At 50.1% G+C, this 18884-nt stretch overlaps 1 protein-coding gene across 1 annotated transcript; it reads right to left on the bottom strand.

Annotated features, from left to right (window-relative positions):
• Positions 1-2025: 2025 nt before the first annotated feature.
• Positions 2026-10177, bottom strand: KLHL35 (kelch like family member 35). Its single transcript, XM_060176814.1, has 6 exons — positions 9336-10177; positions 7851-8035; positions 7177-7295; positions 6026-6214; positions 2966-3154; positions 2026-2537 (listed from the first exon to the last, which is right to left on the bottom strand). Exons 1-6 carry the CDS (start codon positions 10175-10177, stop codon positions 2349-2351), a joined length of 1713 nt encoding a protein of 570 aa, XP_060032797.1. The 3' UTR covers positions 2026-2348.
• Positions 10178-18884: the final 8707 nt, after the last annotated feature.

Genomic DNA, 18884 nt, shown 5'->3' with positions numbered 1-18884 from the left:
TGGCAACCCTGCATTGCAGTTTGTAGCAAGTCTGTACACCCTAGGGGTGTTCAAGAGTTACACAGCCATTTCATTCTGTTTTGAAAGATTTCTTATTAGATAAAGAGGCAGAGAATGAAAGAGACCAGTCATGAAGCTTCTTAAGTGGTGGAGGCCAGGCTTGAGCATAGGCTGTGACAGCCAATCAACACACTATCCAAGTGAGCTATTCTATTGGCCCAAAAGACTAATGCATGGGGCCAGGTAATGTTGCACCTGGTTATACACAGGCATTTCAGTGCATAAGAACCCAGGTTCAAGCTCCTGACTCCCACATGCACATGGGGGGAAGCTTCATGAATGGTGAAGCAAAGCTGTAGATGTCTATCTCCTCTCAATTTCTTGTCTGTACCCAATAATAAATGAATTGGGTGGTAGCTCAGTGGGTTAAGTGCAGGTGGTGCAAAGGGTAAGGACCTTCGTTAGGGTTCCTGGTTGGAGCCCTAGGCTCCCCGCCTGCAGGGAAGTCGCTTCACAGGCGGTGAAGTAGGTCTGCAGGTGTCTTATCTTTCCCCCCTTCTATCTTCCCCATCTCCACTTTCTGTCCTATCCAACAATGACATCAGTAACTATAACAATAAAACAAGGGCAACAAAAGGGAATAAATATTAAAAAAAATATTTTAAAAGAAATAAAAAGTACCAGGAATTAGATTTGGAACCTTATGCATGTGTAAGTCCTGCACTCAACCTGCTGTGCCAGCTCCAGGGCTATATCCATGTATTGATCTCTATATATCTGTATTGGTCTGTTTCTAGCTGTGAACCTGGTTTGGAATTCCTTTTTAAAGTCTTTAACCCACACTAAACCCTGGAGCTCTAGTTTCTGCCTTCCTCTCAGTTTGGCAAGCTGTTTATTTTCTGCTACCAGGGTTATCACAGGGGCTTGTTACCACCATGACAAATCCACTGTTCCCAGTGGCCATTTTTTCACCCTATTTTATTTGAGAGGCTAGAGAAACAGATGGGTGGGGTGATATGGTGAGAGAAAAGGACACCTGCAGACCTGCTTCACTGCTCATGGAATGTCCCCCTTGCAGGTGGGGAGTGGGGGCTCAAACCTAGGTCCTTGCACATAGTAACGTGCAGTCAACCTGGTGTGCCACCACTCCAGTCCTGCTTGCATTCATTCATCCTCAGATATATTTCATGAACTAGAAATAGAAGCTAGAACAGCACTCTGGCATAAGCGGTGCTATGGATCACACTCAGGGCCTCAGACTTAAAGGTTCAATGCTCTACCTTGATGCCACCTCCCTGGTTTCCAGATTTGCAACTGTTTTATTTCTGGCCTTGGAAATGTTTGCTTATTTGTAAACTTCTGGTACTGTATTTTTAATTGTTTTAAATTTTACCTGTCACTGCTAGGTATTTGAATTACCTATTTGGAAAGAACACTTTGGTCTAAGTGCCTCAAATGCTGAAGCTTTAGGAAATTGTAAGTTATATGACTACCATCTATTAAACTAGGTGGTATTTTTTTTAGTAGTAGTAAACTGTATACTAGTATAGACGTGTTTTTTCCATGTTCAAGCCTTGTATATGCATGATTTCTCTGCTTCCAAGCCCAACTTCTACTTCAGATAGGGAAGTAAGAAAGGAGATAAAAGGGAGATGGGAGACATACCACAGCTCCATTCCGGTATCCAGTGTAGCTCCCCCTGGTGCTATCCACAGTGCTTGAACCATAGTCTTGCACATAGTAAGGTGCACACTGTTCCAGCTGAGCTATCTACTGGTTGTGTATATATAATTTAAAAAGTTTCCAGAGCACTGCTCAGTTCTGGCTTATGGTAGTGATGGGATTGAGCTTGGGGGCTGGTATGAAATCTTTCGAATAACTATTATTACTGTCTTCCTATGCCCCTTATATGTGGAATATTCCATTGTATCCATACTGCTGTTATGAAGGTAGATGAGGTGAGGTATGGAGGACTAAATAGTCAAAGCAGGGAGCACATACTAGGTGTTCCTTCTCCAGGCAAAACAAGCACTAGTTGGAAGACAGACACAACTGCTAGAGTTTTGTTTTTTCCCTAAATGTATTTATTTTTATTATTGTTTTTACCAAAGCACTGCTCAGCTCTGGCTTATAGTGGTACTGGGGATTGAACCTGGGACCTTTGGTGCCTCAGGCATCAAAATCTCTTTGTATAACCATTATGCTATCTCCCCAGACTAGTTTTATTTCTAAAAGAAAGGGGGTGGGGCGCAGTAACATAAGGGGCTATGTACTTAAGAGGTGTAGGAGTGGAACAGTCAGTGAACTGGGTTCTTACTGGCTTATGGTTCAGGCAGTCCAGGTCTGGGTTACCTGCTCAGGCTCTGGAGGATGGTGACACAACCATGGGAGCTGGTGCAACGCTGCAAGGAAGGCTGGGCCTCTACCTGCCCACTGCTGGGGTCAAAGATGAAGATGCTGTCTGTGCTGTCTCCACGCTCATCCCGCCCACCGAGAATGTGGACTTTCCCATCACACACAGCCACGCCACAGCTCTCCTGGGAGGATAAGCAGAGACAATCAATGATAGGGTCCAGCTTGGGGATCTTCTGTCTCTACCTGGCAAGAAGCCCAGCACTCTGGGTCTGCCTTCTCGGTCATCAGTGGGGCAAAAGAACTTAGCCATTGATTTCTCCCCTACAGTAAGCCACTAGCTGGTGGCCTTCAGGACAGGAGAGAGTGCTAAGCCCTCTACCCAAGGGACTAGGGTTTCAGTATCTGCCTTCTAACATGGCCTTATTGACAGCCTCAGATTAGGGTCACAGCCTCTCCGAGGCCCATCTCGGACAGAATGTAAGGCTAGTGATCACTGGAGACAGACTGGAGAACTATGTTAAACCACCTGGCAGGAGTCAGAAGACTCAAGTGGGCCTTTGCTCTCCAGAATAGAACCACTCACTGTCCATGCCCAGGGCCCTCCACTTACCACAGGACTAGGGAGGACAGCTGCCTCTCCCCAGACATCAGTGCCAGGGTGGTAGGCGAAGACTTTGCTCATGAGGCCCCCTACCACGTAGATGGTGTCCTCGAGGGAGACAGCCTCAAGACATCGCTGTGAGAAGGGTGCTGGTGAGCACAATCTCCATTGTTCCTCCTTGGGGTCAAAACACTGCACCTGGGGGGCAGGAGGACCAGCCTCTGTAAAGCCCTGGCCCAGAGCCTGCCACCCAACCCTCCCAGCTCTGCAGTATTTGCCTGTATCCCATCCAGACCTGTGCCAGCAAGTGGAGTGGAGGTTGAGGAGACCCACCAGTAGTGCCCTCAAAGGTGCTCAGTTGAGTTTCTAGATTTAAATATTTTTTTAAAGATTTTTTATTTATGAGAAAGGAGAGAGAGCAGGGGTAGATAGCATAGTGGTTCTGCAAAGAGACTCAGGCCTGAGGCTCCAAAGTCCCAGGTACAATCCCCTGCACCACCATCAATCAGAGTTGAGCAGTGCTCTGGCTTAAAAAAAAAAAAAAAAAAAAACAGCTATCATTCAGGTATATGTGCTGCTGGGGACTGAACTCAGGATCTCATGCTTGCTCAAGAGTCTAATTCTTTTATCCACTGCACTACCTCCCAGATCACACCCTAAACTTTTTGTCGAAATCCTCATCTTTCAAAGTTGGGGGTGGGGTGGTGAGGAGAGGGTGGGGGGACTATGCATTGGTGCCACTGAGGGTGGCCTCCCAGTCCTAGGGGTGGGTGTCTAATGCCTTTCACAATTTCTAGAGGCCCATACTCTTATATGGTGCTTTCCTTAGAAGAGCCCCAGAAAGGTCTAGAATGAGTCAGCACTCAAGAGTTGTTTTTTTTTTAAATATTTATTCCCTTTTGTTACCCTTGTTGTTTTATTGTTGTAGTTATTGTTGTTACTGATTTCGTCATTGTTGGATAGGACAGAGAGAAATGGGGGGGGGCAGACGGGGAGAGAAAGATAGACACCTGCAGACCTGCTTCACCGCCTGCGAAGCAACTCCTCTACAGGTGGGGAGCTGAGGGCTCAAACCGGGATCCTTACTCCAGTCCTTGCGCTTTGCCACGTGCTCTTAACCCGCTGTGCTACCACCTGACTCCCAACACTCAAGAGTTCTAAAGCGGCAGCTTTCTTAACCAGTTCCACATAAAAGAGAGAAATGAGGTCATCAAGAGAGAAAAGGAGCTGTCTCAGCCTAGGGGGTGGCACAAGGGATTAAATATTGGACTGGCAAGCATGAGATCTCCAGATCTGTCCCTGGCACTCAATATGCCAAAGTGATGCTCTGATACTCTTCCTCACAAAAAAAGGAAAAAAAAAAAAAACTAAATCTTAAAAGATAGGAAGGAAAGAAAGAAAAGGGAGCTCCTATGATTTTTTCACAAACAGCTTGAATGTCCAACTACAGAAGATGGGGCCAGTAGTCTGGTTCATCCGTCCAGTGAAGTATTTTGACATGTGCTAAGCATATGTGAAGCCCTTGCACTTAAATGGGAAGATGAAAAAGCAGACTGCAAAATTTTACTAACTGCAAGAACATGGAACCAAAACAGGCAAAAATCAATTTGGAGGAGACCTGGGAGGCAACTACCCCCAAATAAGTAATTTTTCCTGGGTGATGGGGTTGTGGGATTTTTAAAGTTCTAATTTTTGAATGATTTTTAAAAATGTATTTTATTTGCTTTATTTTATTTTTTTTTTTTTATAAATTTTTAAAATTTTATTTATTCTTTTTATTGCCCTTGTTTTTTTTTTGTTGTTGTTGTTGTTGTAGTTATTATTGATGTCATTGTTGTTGGATAGGACAGAGAGAAATGGAGAGAGGAGGGGAAGACAGAGGGGGAGAGAAAGACAGACACCTGCAGACCTGCTTCACCGCCTGGGAAGCGACTCCCCCTGCAGGTGGGGAGCCGGGGGCTCGAACCGGGATCCTTCCGCTGATCCTTGTGCTTAGCGCCACCTGTATTTGCTTTATTTTAATGAGAGATAGGTAGACAGACATCAGAGCACTGCTTAGCTCTGGCTCATGGTTCTGGTAATTGAACTTGGGACTCTGGAACCTCAGGCATGAAAGTCCTGCATAACCACTACACTATCTCCTCCACCCTTGAATGATTTAAGATACTGAAAGAGACCATTGCACTGAAGCTTCCTGGGTCTTCCACTCGACTAAACAACACACTCTACAACTGAGCTATTTTGCTAGCCCTTCAGTGAACTTTTAATGGAGAAAAAAAATTAACTAATCCTTCCCTTACCCTCACTTGAGTTTGTTTTAACCAGACTACTATTTATCTGTCACTTACGTTGGTATTGGAGATTCAGCCTGAGGGGCCGGGTGGTGGTGCATTTGATTGAGTGAATGTATTTCCATGGAGATTAAGCCTGTTACCTTTGGTGCCTCAGGTATGAAAATCTCTTTATTTACTTTGGATAGACAGAAATTGAGGGGGAGGAGAGATAGGAAGAGTGAGAGATATGTACATTATTGCTTCACAGTTCATAAAGCCTCCCCCCTTGCAGGTGGAAGCTGGGGGCTTGAGCCCAGGTTCTTGTACACTGTAACAACTGTAACATGTGCTCTACTCTGAAAGTCTTTTTTTTTTTAACCACAGCACTGCTCAGCTCTGGCATCTGGTGGTGCAGGAGATTGAACCTGGGACTTTAGAGCCTCAGGCATGAGAGTCTCTGCATAACCATTATGCTATCCACAACCCCACCCCCCAAAGACTCTTTGTAACCATTATGCTATCTCCTCACTCATTTAATTTTATTTATTAATGAGAGAAGGAATCAAGAGGGAGAAAATAGACATCACTCTGGTACATGCACACCAGGGATTGAATTTAGGACATCATGTTTGAGAGTGCAACACTTTACCACCTCCCAGACCAACCTCACTTAATTTTAAAAAAACTATGCAGACCTATATGGCACCAGTCCAAAATTTAGGTTCAACTGTGCTGCTGACTTACTGTGGCCTTGGGGTCCTCTATCTGAACCAAGCCCCTTGCCTGAAACGCTCACCTTGTCTGTGCTGAGGCCATCTTGCCCAGCACCCCCGATCACATACAGCTGGCCAGCATAGGGCACCATAGCAGCAGAGCTCACAGCCTCTGGGAGGGGCGTCGTGGCTGTCCAAGTGTTAGAGAAGGGGTCATAGCGCTCCACACTGTGTAGGCGCCTCAGGCCGTCAAAGCCGCCCACCACGAACAGCTGCAGGGAAGGGGGTACGCCTGGAGTCTGGGCATCTGTGTCTCAGCCTTGCTACCCTCCAACTACACCCAAAAGGCCCAGGCCCACCTGGGGGCACATACCCGCACTGCCACTGTCCAGTTACTAACCTGCTTTTAGCAGGGGGGAAATGGCATGGGTCTTTAGGATGGCTACTGTGTGTGGATGAGGTCTGTGAAATACCTGACACCAAAATGATGCTTATAATAATCAATAGGTGCCACGGAAATAGCTTACTTGGTGTGATGCATGCCATGCCAAGTGTACCTGATACTATGGGGTATCTCTCCCTCTGTCCGAATGAAAAAGTGGTCCAGAGTGGTGATACTGTGCATGAATGTTTGAGGCTCTGGACACACACACACACTAGATGATGATGTACAAACAGTAATAATATTAATAATGGTAATGACTAAGGGATTACCCCCTTATTTAAATGACCCTAAGAAACATTACACTTCTGAATTCGTGTTGTAGCTTATAGAGGTAATTACAAGGTGGGTGAGGGAGCAGGGCTTAAGTGGAAAAGTTAAGATTCAAGGCTAGAGGAGCCAGGTAGTGGTGCACCTGGTTAAGTGCACACGTTACAGTGCACAAGGACCTGGGATCAAGCCCCTGGTCCCACCTGCAGGGGGAAAGCTTCATGAGTGAAGAAGGGCTGTAGGTATCTGTATTTTTTACTATCTCCCCCTCCACTCTCAACTTCTGTCTCTATCCAATAGTAATAAAAAATTTCAAGGCTAGGCTTTGTTTTGGTTCTAGAGCTGCACCTGGGATATCTGAGTGTGCCATTTTATGGCAAATGCTATTGATGTTATCCTGTGACCTGGAGCAAGCCCTTTCCTTTTGTGGTATCAAATCCTTTCTTACAAGGAGAGACTTGGAGAGGACATCCACTGACCTATATTTTGGGCCCCAGGGCAAGTAATGGTGCAGATCCCTACCTGCCCCTGCACCACTGCCATCTTGTGCCTCCACCTGCCCTTGTGCAGTGAGGCCACCTTGATCCAGGTGTGCAGATGGGAACTAAACATCCACACTTCATGGCTGTTGATATGGCCTCCTAGGGAGAAAGAAGCAGTTATTGCCCTCATGTCCTCTTGCTATCCCCCAGCACCCCTTGAAGAACTAGAAGTGAGGGTCCCCAATTCAAAGGAAGAGTTAAGGGGAGACATCAAGAAGGGCACCCCCCCCCCCAGCCTGGTGTGAAACTCCAGTGAGCTTTGGAGGAGTGGTGGGTGATCAGATTAGGATAGGCAGAGAGTCTGAGAGATCTATATTCCTCATAGCTTTGGCATTTTTGAGCCTCTCTGGATCTATTTTCTGTGAAACAAGGCTGTAATGGGAATTAAACTATGTAAATTGCTTAGCACTATACTTCAAACATAATAGGCAAGGCAAAGAAAAGTGAATACTATGAATTGAAACTTTCAGTTTGACTGCTGAATCAAGGGCAGAGGCACCTCAGTGATTGGCTCTGCAGAACACTTCAGCCAATTCTGCAATTTCTCAAGAAAATTCCCACCCCGTCTTTGATTGGAGGAAAAAAGCAAAGGAGACTTGGTAAGGAAGGTGATGAGCCAATCCCGTGAGGGCCCCTCTGCAGCTCCGTCCTCACCTGAGATGTAAATGTCATTTCGGAGAGCACAGGCAGCAAACTCGGAACGAATATGGCCAGGCAGGCTGGGCAGTGAGGTCCAGCGCCGGCTGCCTGGGTGATAGGCGTCTGCGAAGGGCAGCATCAAGAGCCCCTTCCGGTCACAACCACCGATAACCACGATGACTTCAGCTAGGTCCATGAATCTGGTGTGGGGATAAACCCAGGGCCGGTTAACCATCATGCAAATTTCAGCCCTCTCCAACACCATCTCAATGGCCAGTGTCTGTACTTACAGTCCTTCCAGGCTCTTCACCTCACTTTAACTGGACTCTGCCACTTTATCCTTCTTTCTGGGTACTGGTGGGTAGAGTCTTATCCTTACCCATTCTATTGACCTCTTAGAGGAAATCAATCTTTATGGAATTCTTTATCTTTACCTAGAACCTTATTGTGGCCTGGGAAGGTGGTGCAGTGGATCAAGTGTTGGGCTCTCAAACATGAGGTCCTGAATTTGATCCCTGGCATCACATGTGCCAGAGTGAAACTCTGGTTCTGTCTCATAAGTAAATAAAAAAATTGCCTCATGTAACCCTCCTGACAGTTCTGTTAAGCAGCGATTGTTATTCCTTTTATAAGGAACTGCGGCTGCAGAATGACAGAGCTAGAATTGAAGCCTGGGTTCATCTGATGTCACCCATTCTCCCCACCGCTCTTTTTACTGACCCCCCCCCCCCAACTACTAATACTAACTCTTCCCTCTTCCAACAGCCATCTCTTAAATTCATCCCATAATCAGTAATTCTACTGAACAGGTCACACTCCTCTTTGGCAAAATAGTCTCCTCTCACTGACTCCTCGGGTTTCTGACACCACCTGAATCTCCAAACCTATCAATTTTTTTTGCCTAATTTATTTGAAAAATACTGTTTCTTTTTACCTGGTTGAGGGCTTAGTTTTGGAAATAAAGTGCTAATGGCACAGGCATCCTGCCTTGTGTCTCAGAAGGTAACAGGCAAACTTGGAGTACTCTATCCAAAATATCCTGGTCTGGTATTGCAAAGGTGGGAAAAAAACGAGATTAGTTTCTTTTGCTCTACTGCCCTCCATGCTCTGCTCTTCACTAGTCAGAGCTCCCAGAGGTTAAAAGATGTTTCCTGTCACTTCAGTCACAGACACACACCTATCAGGAATCCTGCACAGGGAGCTTTCAGAACTGTGGATAGTCAGGCTGGCGTCGTGGTAGTACTTTTCAACTTTATGAGATCATCCATATTCATCCTTCTCTTTCTGACTTATCTCGCTAACAGAACTGTGGGTAGATGGGAAGAGAGAAATGTGAGGTCTGAGACCCTCAGTGGTCGGATCCTCAGCACCAAGCTTGCAATGCGAAGACTGGCTGAATCTCACTGGGGGCAATGCCATGGCTGAATCAAAGAATGAAGGAGCGATAACCGAGTGATGGGGGGCAACACCGAGGGCCAGAGGCCTGGGGCCAGTTCGTACCTCCGCGGCCGGGCCCGAAGGGCAGCCGCCTCGCGGCCCAGGATGAAGCAGGCGCGGGCCTCCAGCAGCAGCGGGCGACACTCGCCGCAGGCCCGCAGCAGTTCGTCGGCCTCCACCTTCTCCAGGAAGTAGGCGGGCTCCAGCAGAGGCAGGCGCACGTGTTCCAGCAGGCGGCGCAGCTGCCCGCGGCGGCCTGGCGCGTCGTGCCGCACCCAGCGCATGGCCGCCTCGAACACCGGCTCCTCGCGCGCCACGCCCAGCGCCGGGTCGGCCAGCAGCGCCGCCACCTCGTCGGGCGGCAGCTCCAAGAAGTCGGCGTGGTGCGCCACCTCGGCGAAGGCCTGGCGTAGCACGCGGCCGCAGCGCTCGGCCAGCGGGGCCAGCGAGAAGGCGGCGGCCAGGCGGCGCAGCGCCAGGCTGTTGGCGGCGCGCAGGCGGCTCTCGAGGAAGCGCGCGCAGGCCTCGCGCAGCCCCGCCACGCCCAGCCGCTCGGCCAGCGCCAACACCGCGGCCGCCTCGTCCTCGGCACGCAGGTGCACGCCCGCGCCGTACACGTAGTCCAGCACGACCGCCAGCGCCGTGGGGGCCGCCGGCGCCACGGGCAGCACGTCTGGGCCGCGCTCCGGTCGGCCTGCCGCGAACAGGCTGCGGAAGTAGGCGCTGCCCGCGCTCAGAGCCACGCGGTGGCACGGGAAGTCGCGGCCGCCAGCGCGCAGCACCACGTCAGTGAGCGTGCCGTCGCGCCGGAAGGCATCGAGGGTCTGCAGGACGCGCTGCGCGTGGCAGCCCCGCGTGCACGGCTCCTCCGGCTCCTCCGGCTCCTCGGGCTTGGACTCCTGCATCCTAACGGGAAGTGAACCGCGAGGCCGGGTTAGAGGACAGGAGACCAGACCCGGCATGCCAAGTGTCTCCGCACTCGTGGACGTGGGGCTTGGGTTGTCGCCCCTCAGCCAGTCTCCCTTCCGTCCATCTATCCATCTGTCCAGATCCCCGGGCTCCAGCCCTGCTTCAGCTCTGCCACATGCCCCATGTTTACCACCTCTGTCACACCCCCTTTTCAGTGCTTCACAATCAACTGCTGAGCTTTTCCTAGCAGCAACAGCAGGAGACAGATGGCGATTTCTCAGATGGGGATAATTTGAGGAAAATCCAATAAAGAAACGATTTTTTACCAATTCATGAACAGCGTTTAGGGACCTGCCCTGGGATCGCGGCGGGGCCATGTGCCTGCCAACAGCAGGGAGGTCTCTACCTGACCTCGGGTGGAGGGGCAGGGTCGGGAGGTTTCTGGAACCTGCACAAAGGGTCTGATGGGGGGGGTAGGGGTGGGGTGGAGGTGCCTGATGGAGCTGTAGCCTCTGGTGGGAAGATTTAGACCACTGCCAGGGCCCCCATGTGGGGTGGGTGTAACTCCCTCATCACCCCATTCTGTCTCCCACCCGTCTGCACATGCTCCCCATTGACCAAACCTCCAGTAGCCTGTCGGCTCTCTGTCATTTTCCAACAGCATGGAGAATACCTACCTGGTAAAGGTTGCTGAACGTATCAAACAAGTATTTACTTAAAGCCTTTTCTGCACTCCACAGTGAGCAAGACTGTGTTGGTCCCTGCCTTCCGGGAGCTCACCGTCCATGGGGAATTTCTGTGGGGAAGGATGTTTCTTAGGGGAACTTATGGAACCCGTCAGGAGTCAGGAGTGTGGAACCGGCCAGGGAGAGGGAGGAGAGAGGATTCTCTAATCTGTACAAAGGCCCCGAGTGCAGGAGGTGAGGACCCAGGCTGAGACGGAAGTTGGTCCAAAGTGTTCTCTCTTTCAAATACATGCTTTTTTTTTTTAATTTAACTTAGTTTTTAAAGGTTTTATTTATTTATGAAAAAGATAGGAGGAGTGAAGGAGAGAGAAAGAACCAGACATCACTCTGGCACATGTGCTGCCAGGGATCAAACTCGGGACCTCTTGCTTGAGAATCCAAAGCTTTATCACTACGCCACCTCCCGGACCACTTAATTTAACTTATTTATTATTGTATAGAGACAGAGAAATTAAGAGAGGAGGGGGAGACAGAGAGGGAGATAGCCAGACACCTGCAGCTCTACTTTACCATTCCTGAAGCTTTCCCCCTGCAGGTGAGGACCAGGGGCTTGAACCCAGGTCCTTGCTCACTCTAGTATGTGGTCTTAACGAGTAGTGCCACACCCCCCCCCCTCATGTTCTCCTGAGGTTCTACAAAAGCAGCAGCAGAAAGAGGTTGATGATAAGGCCTGAGTTGTCTCCAGGCTCTGCAGGCTTAGGGGCTCAGCTGCCCTTGCCGGAATGGGCTTGTGTCTCAAGGAGCAGCCCAGGATATGCTGTGGGAGGTGGAAGAGGTCATTAGGTCATGCTCCCCCAGTCACTACCCAGTTGGCAAAGCTGCCACACTCTGACCTGAGCTCCCAGAGGGCAAGTGTCAGCCAAGGAAAGAGAGACTCTCCCTGAAGAGGGCTCCCAGCATCCAGGACTTCCAGGGTGAGGAGGGAAGAGGCAAGGTGGGAATTCCTTTCTGAGAGGTGCACCAGGACATTTGATTCATTCTGCTGCTGTCTACTGTGGTTGGCACCAGACTCACTTCCCCGTAGGGATGAGGGACCCCCAGTTAGATCAAGGAGAGTAGGGGTTCTCAGGCAAGGTGCTCTTTGGTCTTCCATCCCTGTTCAAAGTCTGGGCAGTACAGCCAGTGCTCCTGACACAGCCTGAGGGACCCAGTCTTTCTCACATGCCCACCCACTCACACTATACTCAGCCCTGCAACTTACCTGGCCACACCCTCTCCTGGGACCCTGCAGCTGCTCCCACACGGTCCACTGCCTTCTGTCCTGCACCCCTTGCAGCCCGGACGCCAATGTTCCTACTGCTCTGCCTGGACTCGGCTCAGGCTCAACTGCAGGAGGACAAAGGGGCTGGACGCCAGGGAAGGGGAGGGAGACGGGGGAGGGGATGTTGGGCTTTTGTTCCCCTCTTAGGCCAGCCTGGAGGGGGAGGGTGGGGGGAGGAGGTGGGGTGAGCATGGGGTTGACTTTGTATGCAGCTCTGGGGTTCCCTGTGGCTAGTTAGGGGAGGGAGGGTGACGGTGACATGGTGCTGCCTGTGCCCCTAAGTGACAGGGGGGGTTGGGGGGAGTATTGACTACTTGCCCCAGAGAGACAGTGTGGGCAGTTGTGAGCCTGCCAGTTTGGGACTGTGGGATGTGGTGACCTTGCAGCAGCAGCTGGGCATGTGACCTTGTACTGCATGTGTGAGGAAAAATGTAAAGGCTCAGACGGTCTCTGTGACTTTGGCTCCCGGCCTTCAGGTTGACAAGCAGGCATGACTGGTGGGGCTTCATGTGTCTGGTTGAATGTCTTGTACATCTCTGTTTCTATCTCTGTGTGATTGTTTCTTTCTGTGTGTACAGGACATGTGAGGAAATAGTGCTGCCCTGTGTGGTATGCTGTAAGCCAAACCAACGTGTTTTTCTTTCTTTTTTTTTTTTTAGTATTTATTTATTTTCCCTTTTGTTGCTCTTATTTTATTGTAGTTATTGTTGTTATTGATGTCATTGTAGTTGGATAGGACAGAGAGAAATGGAGAGAGGAGGGGAAGACAGAGGGGGAGAGAAAGATAGACACCTGCAGGCCTGCTTCACCGCCTGTGAAGTGACTCCCCTGCAGGTGGGGAGCCGAGGGCTTGAACCGGGATCCTTATGCAGGTTCTTGCGCTTTGCGCCATGTGCGCTTAACCCGCTGCGCTACCACCTGACTCCTCTTTCTTTTTTTTTTTTATGTATTTGTTTATTTTCCCTTTTGTTGGCCTTGTTTTTTATTGTCGTTGTAGTTATTATTGTTGTTGTTATTGATGCCATCGTTATTGGATAGGACAGAGAAATGGAGAGAGGAGGGGAAGACAGAGGAGGAGAGAAAGACAGACACCTGCAGACCTGCTTCACTGCCTGTGAATCGACTCCCCTGCAGGTGGGGATCGGGGGATGGTTTCGAACTGGGATCCTTCTTTTTGTTTCTTTCTTTTTTTACCAGAGCACTGTTCAGCTCTGGCTTATGGTGGTGCAGGGGACTGAATCTGGGACTTTGGAGCCTCAGGCATGAGAGTCTGTTTGCATAACCTTTATGCCATCTACCCTCCGCCTCAAACTGGGATCCTTAGGCTGGTCCTTGTGCTTGGTGCCATGTGCGTTTAACCCACACTACCACCTGACTCCTAGTGCTTTTCACTTCTTTTCCTTTCTTTTCTTCTTTCTTTCTTTATAGAGAGGCGGAGGGGGGGAAGAGGAGAGAGAGAGAGAGACAACAACCATAGCATCAAGCCTTTTATGTGGAGTAGCCTGAGGCTTGACTCTAGCTTGCACACATGGCAAAGCAGCACACTGTCCAAGTGATCTATTTCACTGGCGGGAGCTGAGGAGGTTCTCACACTCCAGTGCACTGCCTTGGAGGGTGCACAGTGCAGCAGGCCTGCTGATTCTAGAGGGGAGAATGGGGCCTGGCCTCCCAGAGGCTGAGGAGGAGCCTCCCCAGACTGAGGGCTGAACAGTTTGCTGCAAGTCCTGGCATCTGTGAGGTGTAGGGGGAAGGGTACTTGTCCTTCACGGGAGGGGAGGCCATCTTGGTAAGAGCCTGGGCAAGCCCAATGTGCTTGAGGCTGGGTCCTAGGCAGGCCTCCCTGGACCCTGGGTCTTCCTCGCTCTATAGAAGACTAGTCCTTCTGCTTTTCCTTAAGACTGCTGTGACACTGAGAGGGCTTGTTAGTGACAGCCATATGCCCTGGGGGCTCCCCTGCCAGGCCAGCTCAAGAAGGTCAGATGTTTGGAGGAAACTGAGCAGGGACAGACAGTGAAGTGGTGTGCTGAGGCCTACGGTGAGGGCAGTTCTGTTCCAAGGACCTTGCTCCAGGGGATGGCGCCATCCTCCCTAGGGAAGGTCAAAAGATGGGAACCACTGGGACAGCTTCCTTTCCTTTCTTTTATTTATTTATTCATTTATTTATAGCCAGAGCACTGCTCATCTGTGGCTTTTGGTGGTGTGGGGGATTGAACCTGAGATTTGGAGCCTCTGGCATGAGAATCTCTTTGCATAACAATTATGCAGCATCATCTAAGTTCATTTCCCATGTCTACGCTCGACCGGACCTGCCAATATACACGGATATCTTCGCCCACCCTGTCCAACGCTTGACGTCTCGTCACCCAATCTGGTCCCCTATGCCTACACTGAACTTCTCTGTTCCAGACTCTTGGAAACAGAGTTGGCAGTCAGCTGAGGTCAAGAACAAACACCTCATCACAGACCCCTGCAAGCGTCAACCCGGCTTTGACCTAGCACGTTATGATTGGGCCCACCTCAATCGCTATTGAACAGGCCATGGCCGGTGCGCCGCTATGTTCCATCGCTGGGGAGCCAGAGACGACCCGAACTGCCCCTGCGGCTTCAGACAGACTATGACCCACATAGTCAACGACTGCCACCTCTCCAGATTCAAAGGAGGTCTCAAAACTTTACATCAGGCTCAACCTGATGCTGTTGACTGGCTACGGAAGAAGGGCAAACGCTAGAAGAAGAATGCTATCTACCTCCACCCCACCTTTCCTTTTGTTCTTTCTTTTTTCCTCCAGGGTTGTCTTTGGAGCTTGGTGCTGGCACTATGAATCTACTGCTCCTGGTGGCCATTTTTTCTATTTTTTTATTGAATAGGACAGAGAGATTGAGAGGGGATGGGGAGACAGAAAGGGAGAGAGATAGACCTGCTTCACTGCTTGTGAAGCAGACCCCTGAAAGTGGGGAGCAAGGGCTTGAACCTGGAGCCTTACGCGAGTCCTTGATCTTCATATTATGTGCTTAACCAGGTGTGCCACTACTTGGCCCCTCCTTTCCTTTCCCTTTCCCTTCCCCCATTTCATTTTTCCCTTTTTAAAAAATATTTATTTATTTTTACTTTAATTATAGATACAGAGAAAAAGAAAGAAAAAAGCAAAGAGATGAGAGCACTGCTCAGTCCTGGCTTATGGTGGTTACAAGTAGAGATGGGATTGAATCTGGGACTTTGGAGCCTTGGGCTCTAAAAGTCTTTTTGCATAATCATTCAGCTGTTTCCCCCCAAATGTTTGTCTCTGTACTGGAGAAGGAGGTGGGGTTCTTAGCCTCTGAAAGTGGTGGAGAGGGGGAGGGTGGCCTGAGGAAGGGATGAGGGAGTGGGTCTGTGCTGGGCTAGCGTGGGGGTGCCTCTTCCCGGGCACGTACTCTGGGTCCGAGAGAACGTGACCAGAGCCAGCCTGGGCTGCTACTCTCTCAGTGACATGAGGGAGATGACTCATTAACCAAGCTCATGGCAAGGCAATGCAATTCCTTTATTGATCAGAGAGCCAAGGCTTTTAAAGGGCAGACGCGGAAGTGGCAAGTCGGAAGCGAAAATGGCTAGGAAAGGGGCAGAGAAAGGCAAAAGGGACTGGGAAGGCAGGAACTTCCTTAGCAGCTGTTGCAAGGGTTTTAACTGATAGTATTAATGATACCCTGCAGGCAGGGAGGGCCTTGAGGGTAGAAAGAAGATTGATCAAAGGAATGGGATGGGTGGGGATCTTTCAGGCAAAACAATGATTATGTAGATAGGCCATAGTATCAGGAATGCAGGGTAGAGCAGGGGGAGCTGGCTTAATGTTTTAAGGAATTCAGAGTGCTTTGTAAGGCTCCTCACAATTTCCTGACAGGTCTGCAGGTGGGGCAGGGGTGGTAATTGTCTCTTGTCCCTGATAATGGGCCATCATGCTTTCCTACACATATAAGGGAGCAGGGAAGCTTGGGTATCAGGAATCTGAGGGTCTCAGCAGACCCTCTGGTCAAGGGACAGGTGGCAGGGTCTTAGCTTAGCTGAGGAGGGAGACCAGCTGCCTGTGGCCTTGCTCCCCACATAGTTTGAGAAAAGACTGGCTAGCTTTGGGAGTGGAGTCCTGGTGAAAGTGGGACCCCGACTGATCAGACACTCCAAAGCCCCCCTCCTGAAGACTCCAGGATGTCCCACTGTACCTGTGAGTGACCTGGGGCACCCTGACAGATGGGCCCAGGGGCACTGGCTGACAGGGAGGGGCAGCACAGAAAGTCAAGTCTACCTGCCCAGGTGGGTCTGCCAGAGGCTGGAGAGGGGGTAGTTGAGGTGTGGCAATGTGCCCCCTCCCTGATGCCACCCTTCATGCCTTGGGGCATACCCATGGCCACCTAGGCATGCAGGAAAAATGGGGGTGACAGAGGTGCCCGCCTCCCATAGAGGCAGGGAGCAGAAGCCTGTATTTGGCTCCCAGTCCAGGTGCCCCTGAGGGTGCCAGGGTGAGGGTGGGCTCTCTTCAGTCAGATCTTAGGCCTGGTGAGGTTGCATGCAGCCAGGAGGAGAGGTGGCTCTTGGTGGAGGCTTTGGTTCCCTATAGCTCAGCGCCTGCCTGGCTCTCCCAACAATGGGTCCTGTCTGGGACCCAGAGGCCCAACCATCTTCCCAGTTGGCACACGAGGCACAGGCACACTCAGGCTGGGGCCTGCTGTATGAGTTCTGAGACCCCTTCTTGCAGAATCTTACCTCAGACTATCTCCCTTCCCCCTGGTGCCATGGGGATAAACACAGAGTCCTACCTGCCACTCTTCTGTTTCAGACACTTTCTTCAAGCCACAGGGCCAGAGTGAAATCGCAGCACAGAGACACCTCTTCCCCTAACTCATTCAGGAATGATACAAGTCAGGATAGCAGCTTTAATTAGTTTGGACAAGGTTTCCCAAGGCCACTGTAGACTTTCTTGGCCACATACCCACTCCAGATCATGCAGACACTTTCCCCACACTTCTCTAAGTGTCTGTCAGTCTCTCTTTCAACACACACACAGAGGCCACAACACTGAAGCTACTGTCAATGCAGTGAGGGCTGGACTCAAAACTGGGCTGTGTACACGGCAAAGCAGAGCACTATCCACAGGAGCCATCTTGCCTTCCCTCCAGCCGTCAGTTCTCAAGGTCTACCTTTCGGCTGGAAGCTGGCCTGAACCATTTCATTCCTGTCCTGCTGTCACGAGCAGAGAGGGTGAGGGAGATAGCATAATGGTTATGCAAAAGAATTTCATGCCTGAGGCTCCCGGGTTCCAGATGCAACCCCTTCCCCCAACCATAAACTATAGAGTTCATGGCCGCCATGAACCCCAGCTGGTGCAGAAGGAGCCCCCAGTGGCAGCGGCAGAAGTGGCACCCATGGCCCAGCCAGTCCCCGTCAGCACCTGACAGCCGGCCCTCACCCTCCCTTCCGGCACCCTGACCGCCGGTACTATGGAACTCTGCATTTGGGGGTCACTCCTTGGGCCGGGGGAATCCCTCAACTGAAACACTGTGATTGGCAACTAAATCTGTCTTTTGCAAAAAACAAACAAAGAACAACAAAAACCAGAGTTGAGCTCTGGTAAAAGGAATGAAGGAAGAGAGAAAGAGAAAGACAACATACCAAAGCTTTCTTCAAGGAAATGGGGACTTGGAGGGGTGGGCTCAAGCATGGGTCCTGAGAATAGCAAATCAACACACTAGGTGAGGTACCGCTGTTTATCAGGTCTGAGTTTAAACTGCTTTCTTTCTTTTTCCTTTCTTTTTTCCTTCCATCCTTTCTTTCTGTCTTAAGATTTTACTTATTTATTTATGAGACAGATAGGAGGAGAGAACCAGACATCACTCTGGTACATGTGCTGTGGGTGATTGAACTGGGAACCTCATGCTTGAGAGTCCAATGCACCAGCTCCCAGACCACTGACTTTTAATTTTTTTATTTTTTTGCCTCCGGGGTTATCACTGGGGTTTGGTGCCTGCACTATGAATCCTGCACTGCTCCTGTGACCATTTTTTCCATTTTTTTGGATAGTCCAGAGAGAAATTAAGAGGGGAGGGGAAGATACAGAGAGAGATAGACACCTGCAGTCCTGCTTCACCACTTATGAAGTGACCCCCCTGTAGGTGGGGAGCTAGAAGTTTGAACCAGGATCCTTGCATGGATCCTTGCACTGCATACTATGTGTGCCTAACCCTGTGCACTACCGCCCTACCTCTACTTCAAAACTTCTTAAAGCTTTTCTTCAACTCAAGTATAGGAAGTGGTGGTCCGGGAGGTGGCGCAGTGATAAAGCTTTGGACTCTCAAGCATGAGGTCCAGAGTTCAATTCCCAGCAGCACATGTGCCAGATACCTGGTTCTTTCTCTCTCCTATCTTTCTCATTAATAAATAAATAAAATCTTTAAAAAAATTATAGGGAGTGGCAGGTGGAACAACTCTGATGCTAGAGTGCAGGTGAGGACCAGGGGCTCGAACACGGGTCTCTGTGCATTGCAATCTGTGCGCGACATGTGCACTCAGCCAAGTGTGCCACCACCTGGCCTTCCCATTCTTTTTTTTTTTTTAATCACTCTTTTGTCTTACACTACCTAAAAGGCAATTGCTTGCAAGCCGGACGCCCTACTCTTCAGATTCTGGGTTCCATCCCACCGCACAGCTACAGTGGTGGTGCTCTGCTT

This window comes from Erinaceus europaeus, chromosome 17, assembly GCF_950295315.1.
Source record: "Erinaceus europaeus chromosome 17, mEriEur2.1, whole genome shotgun sequence".
In the NCBI taxonomy this organism is placed as follows: Eukaryota; Metazoa; Chordata; class Mammalia; order Eulipotyphla; family Erinaceidae; genus Erinaceus; species Erinaceus europaeus.
Note: the sequence above shows the minus strand (reverse complement) of the source record. Positions and strands in the feature narration are given on the sequence as shown.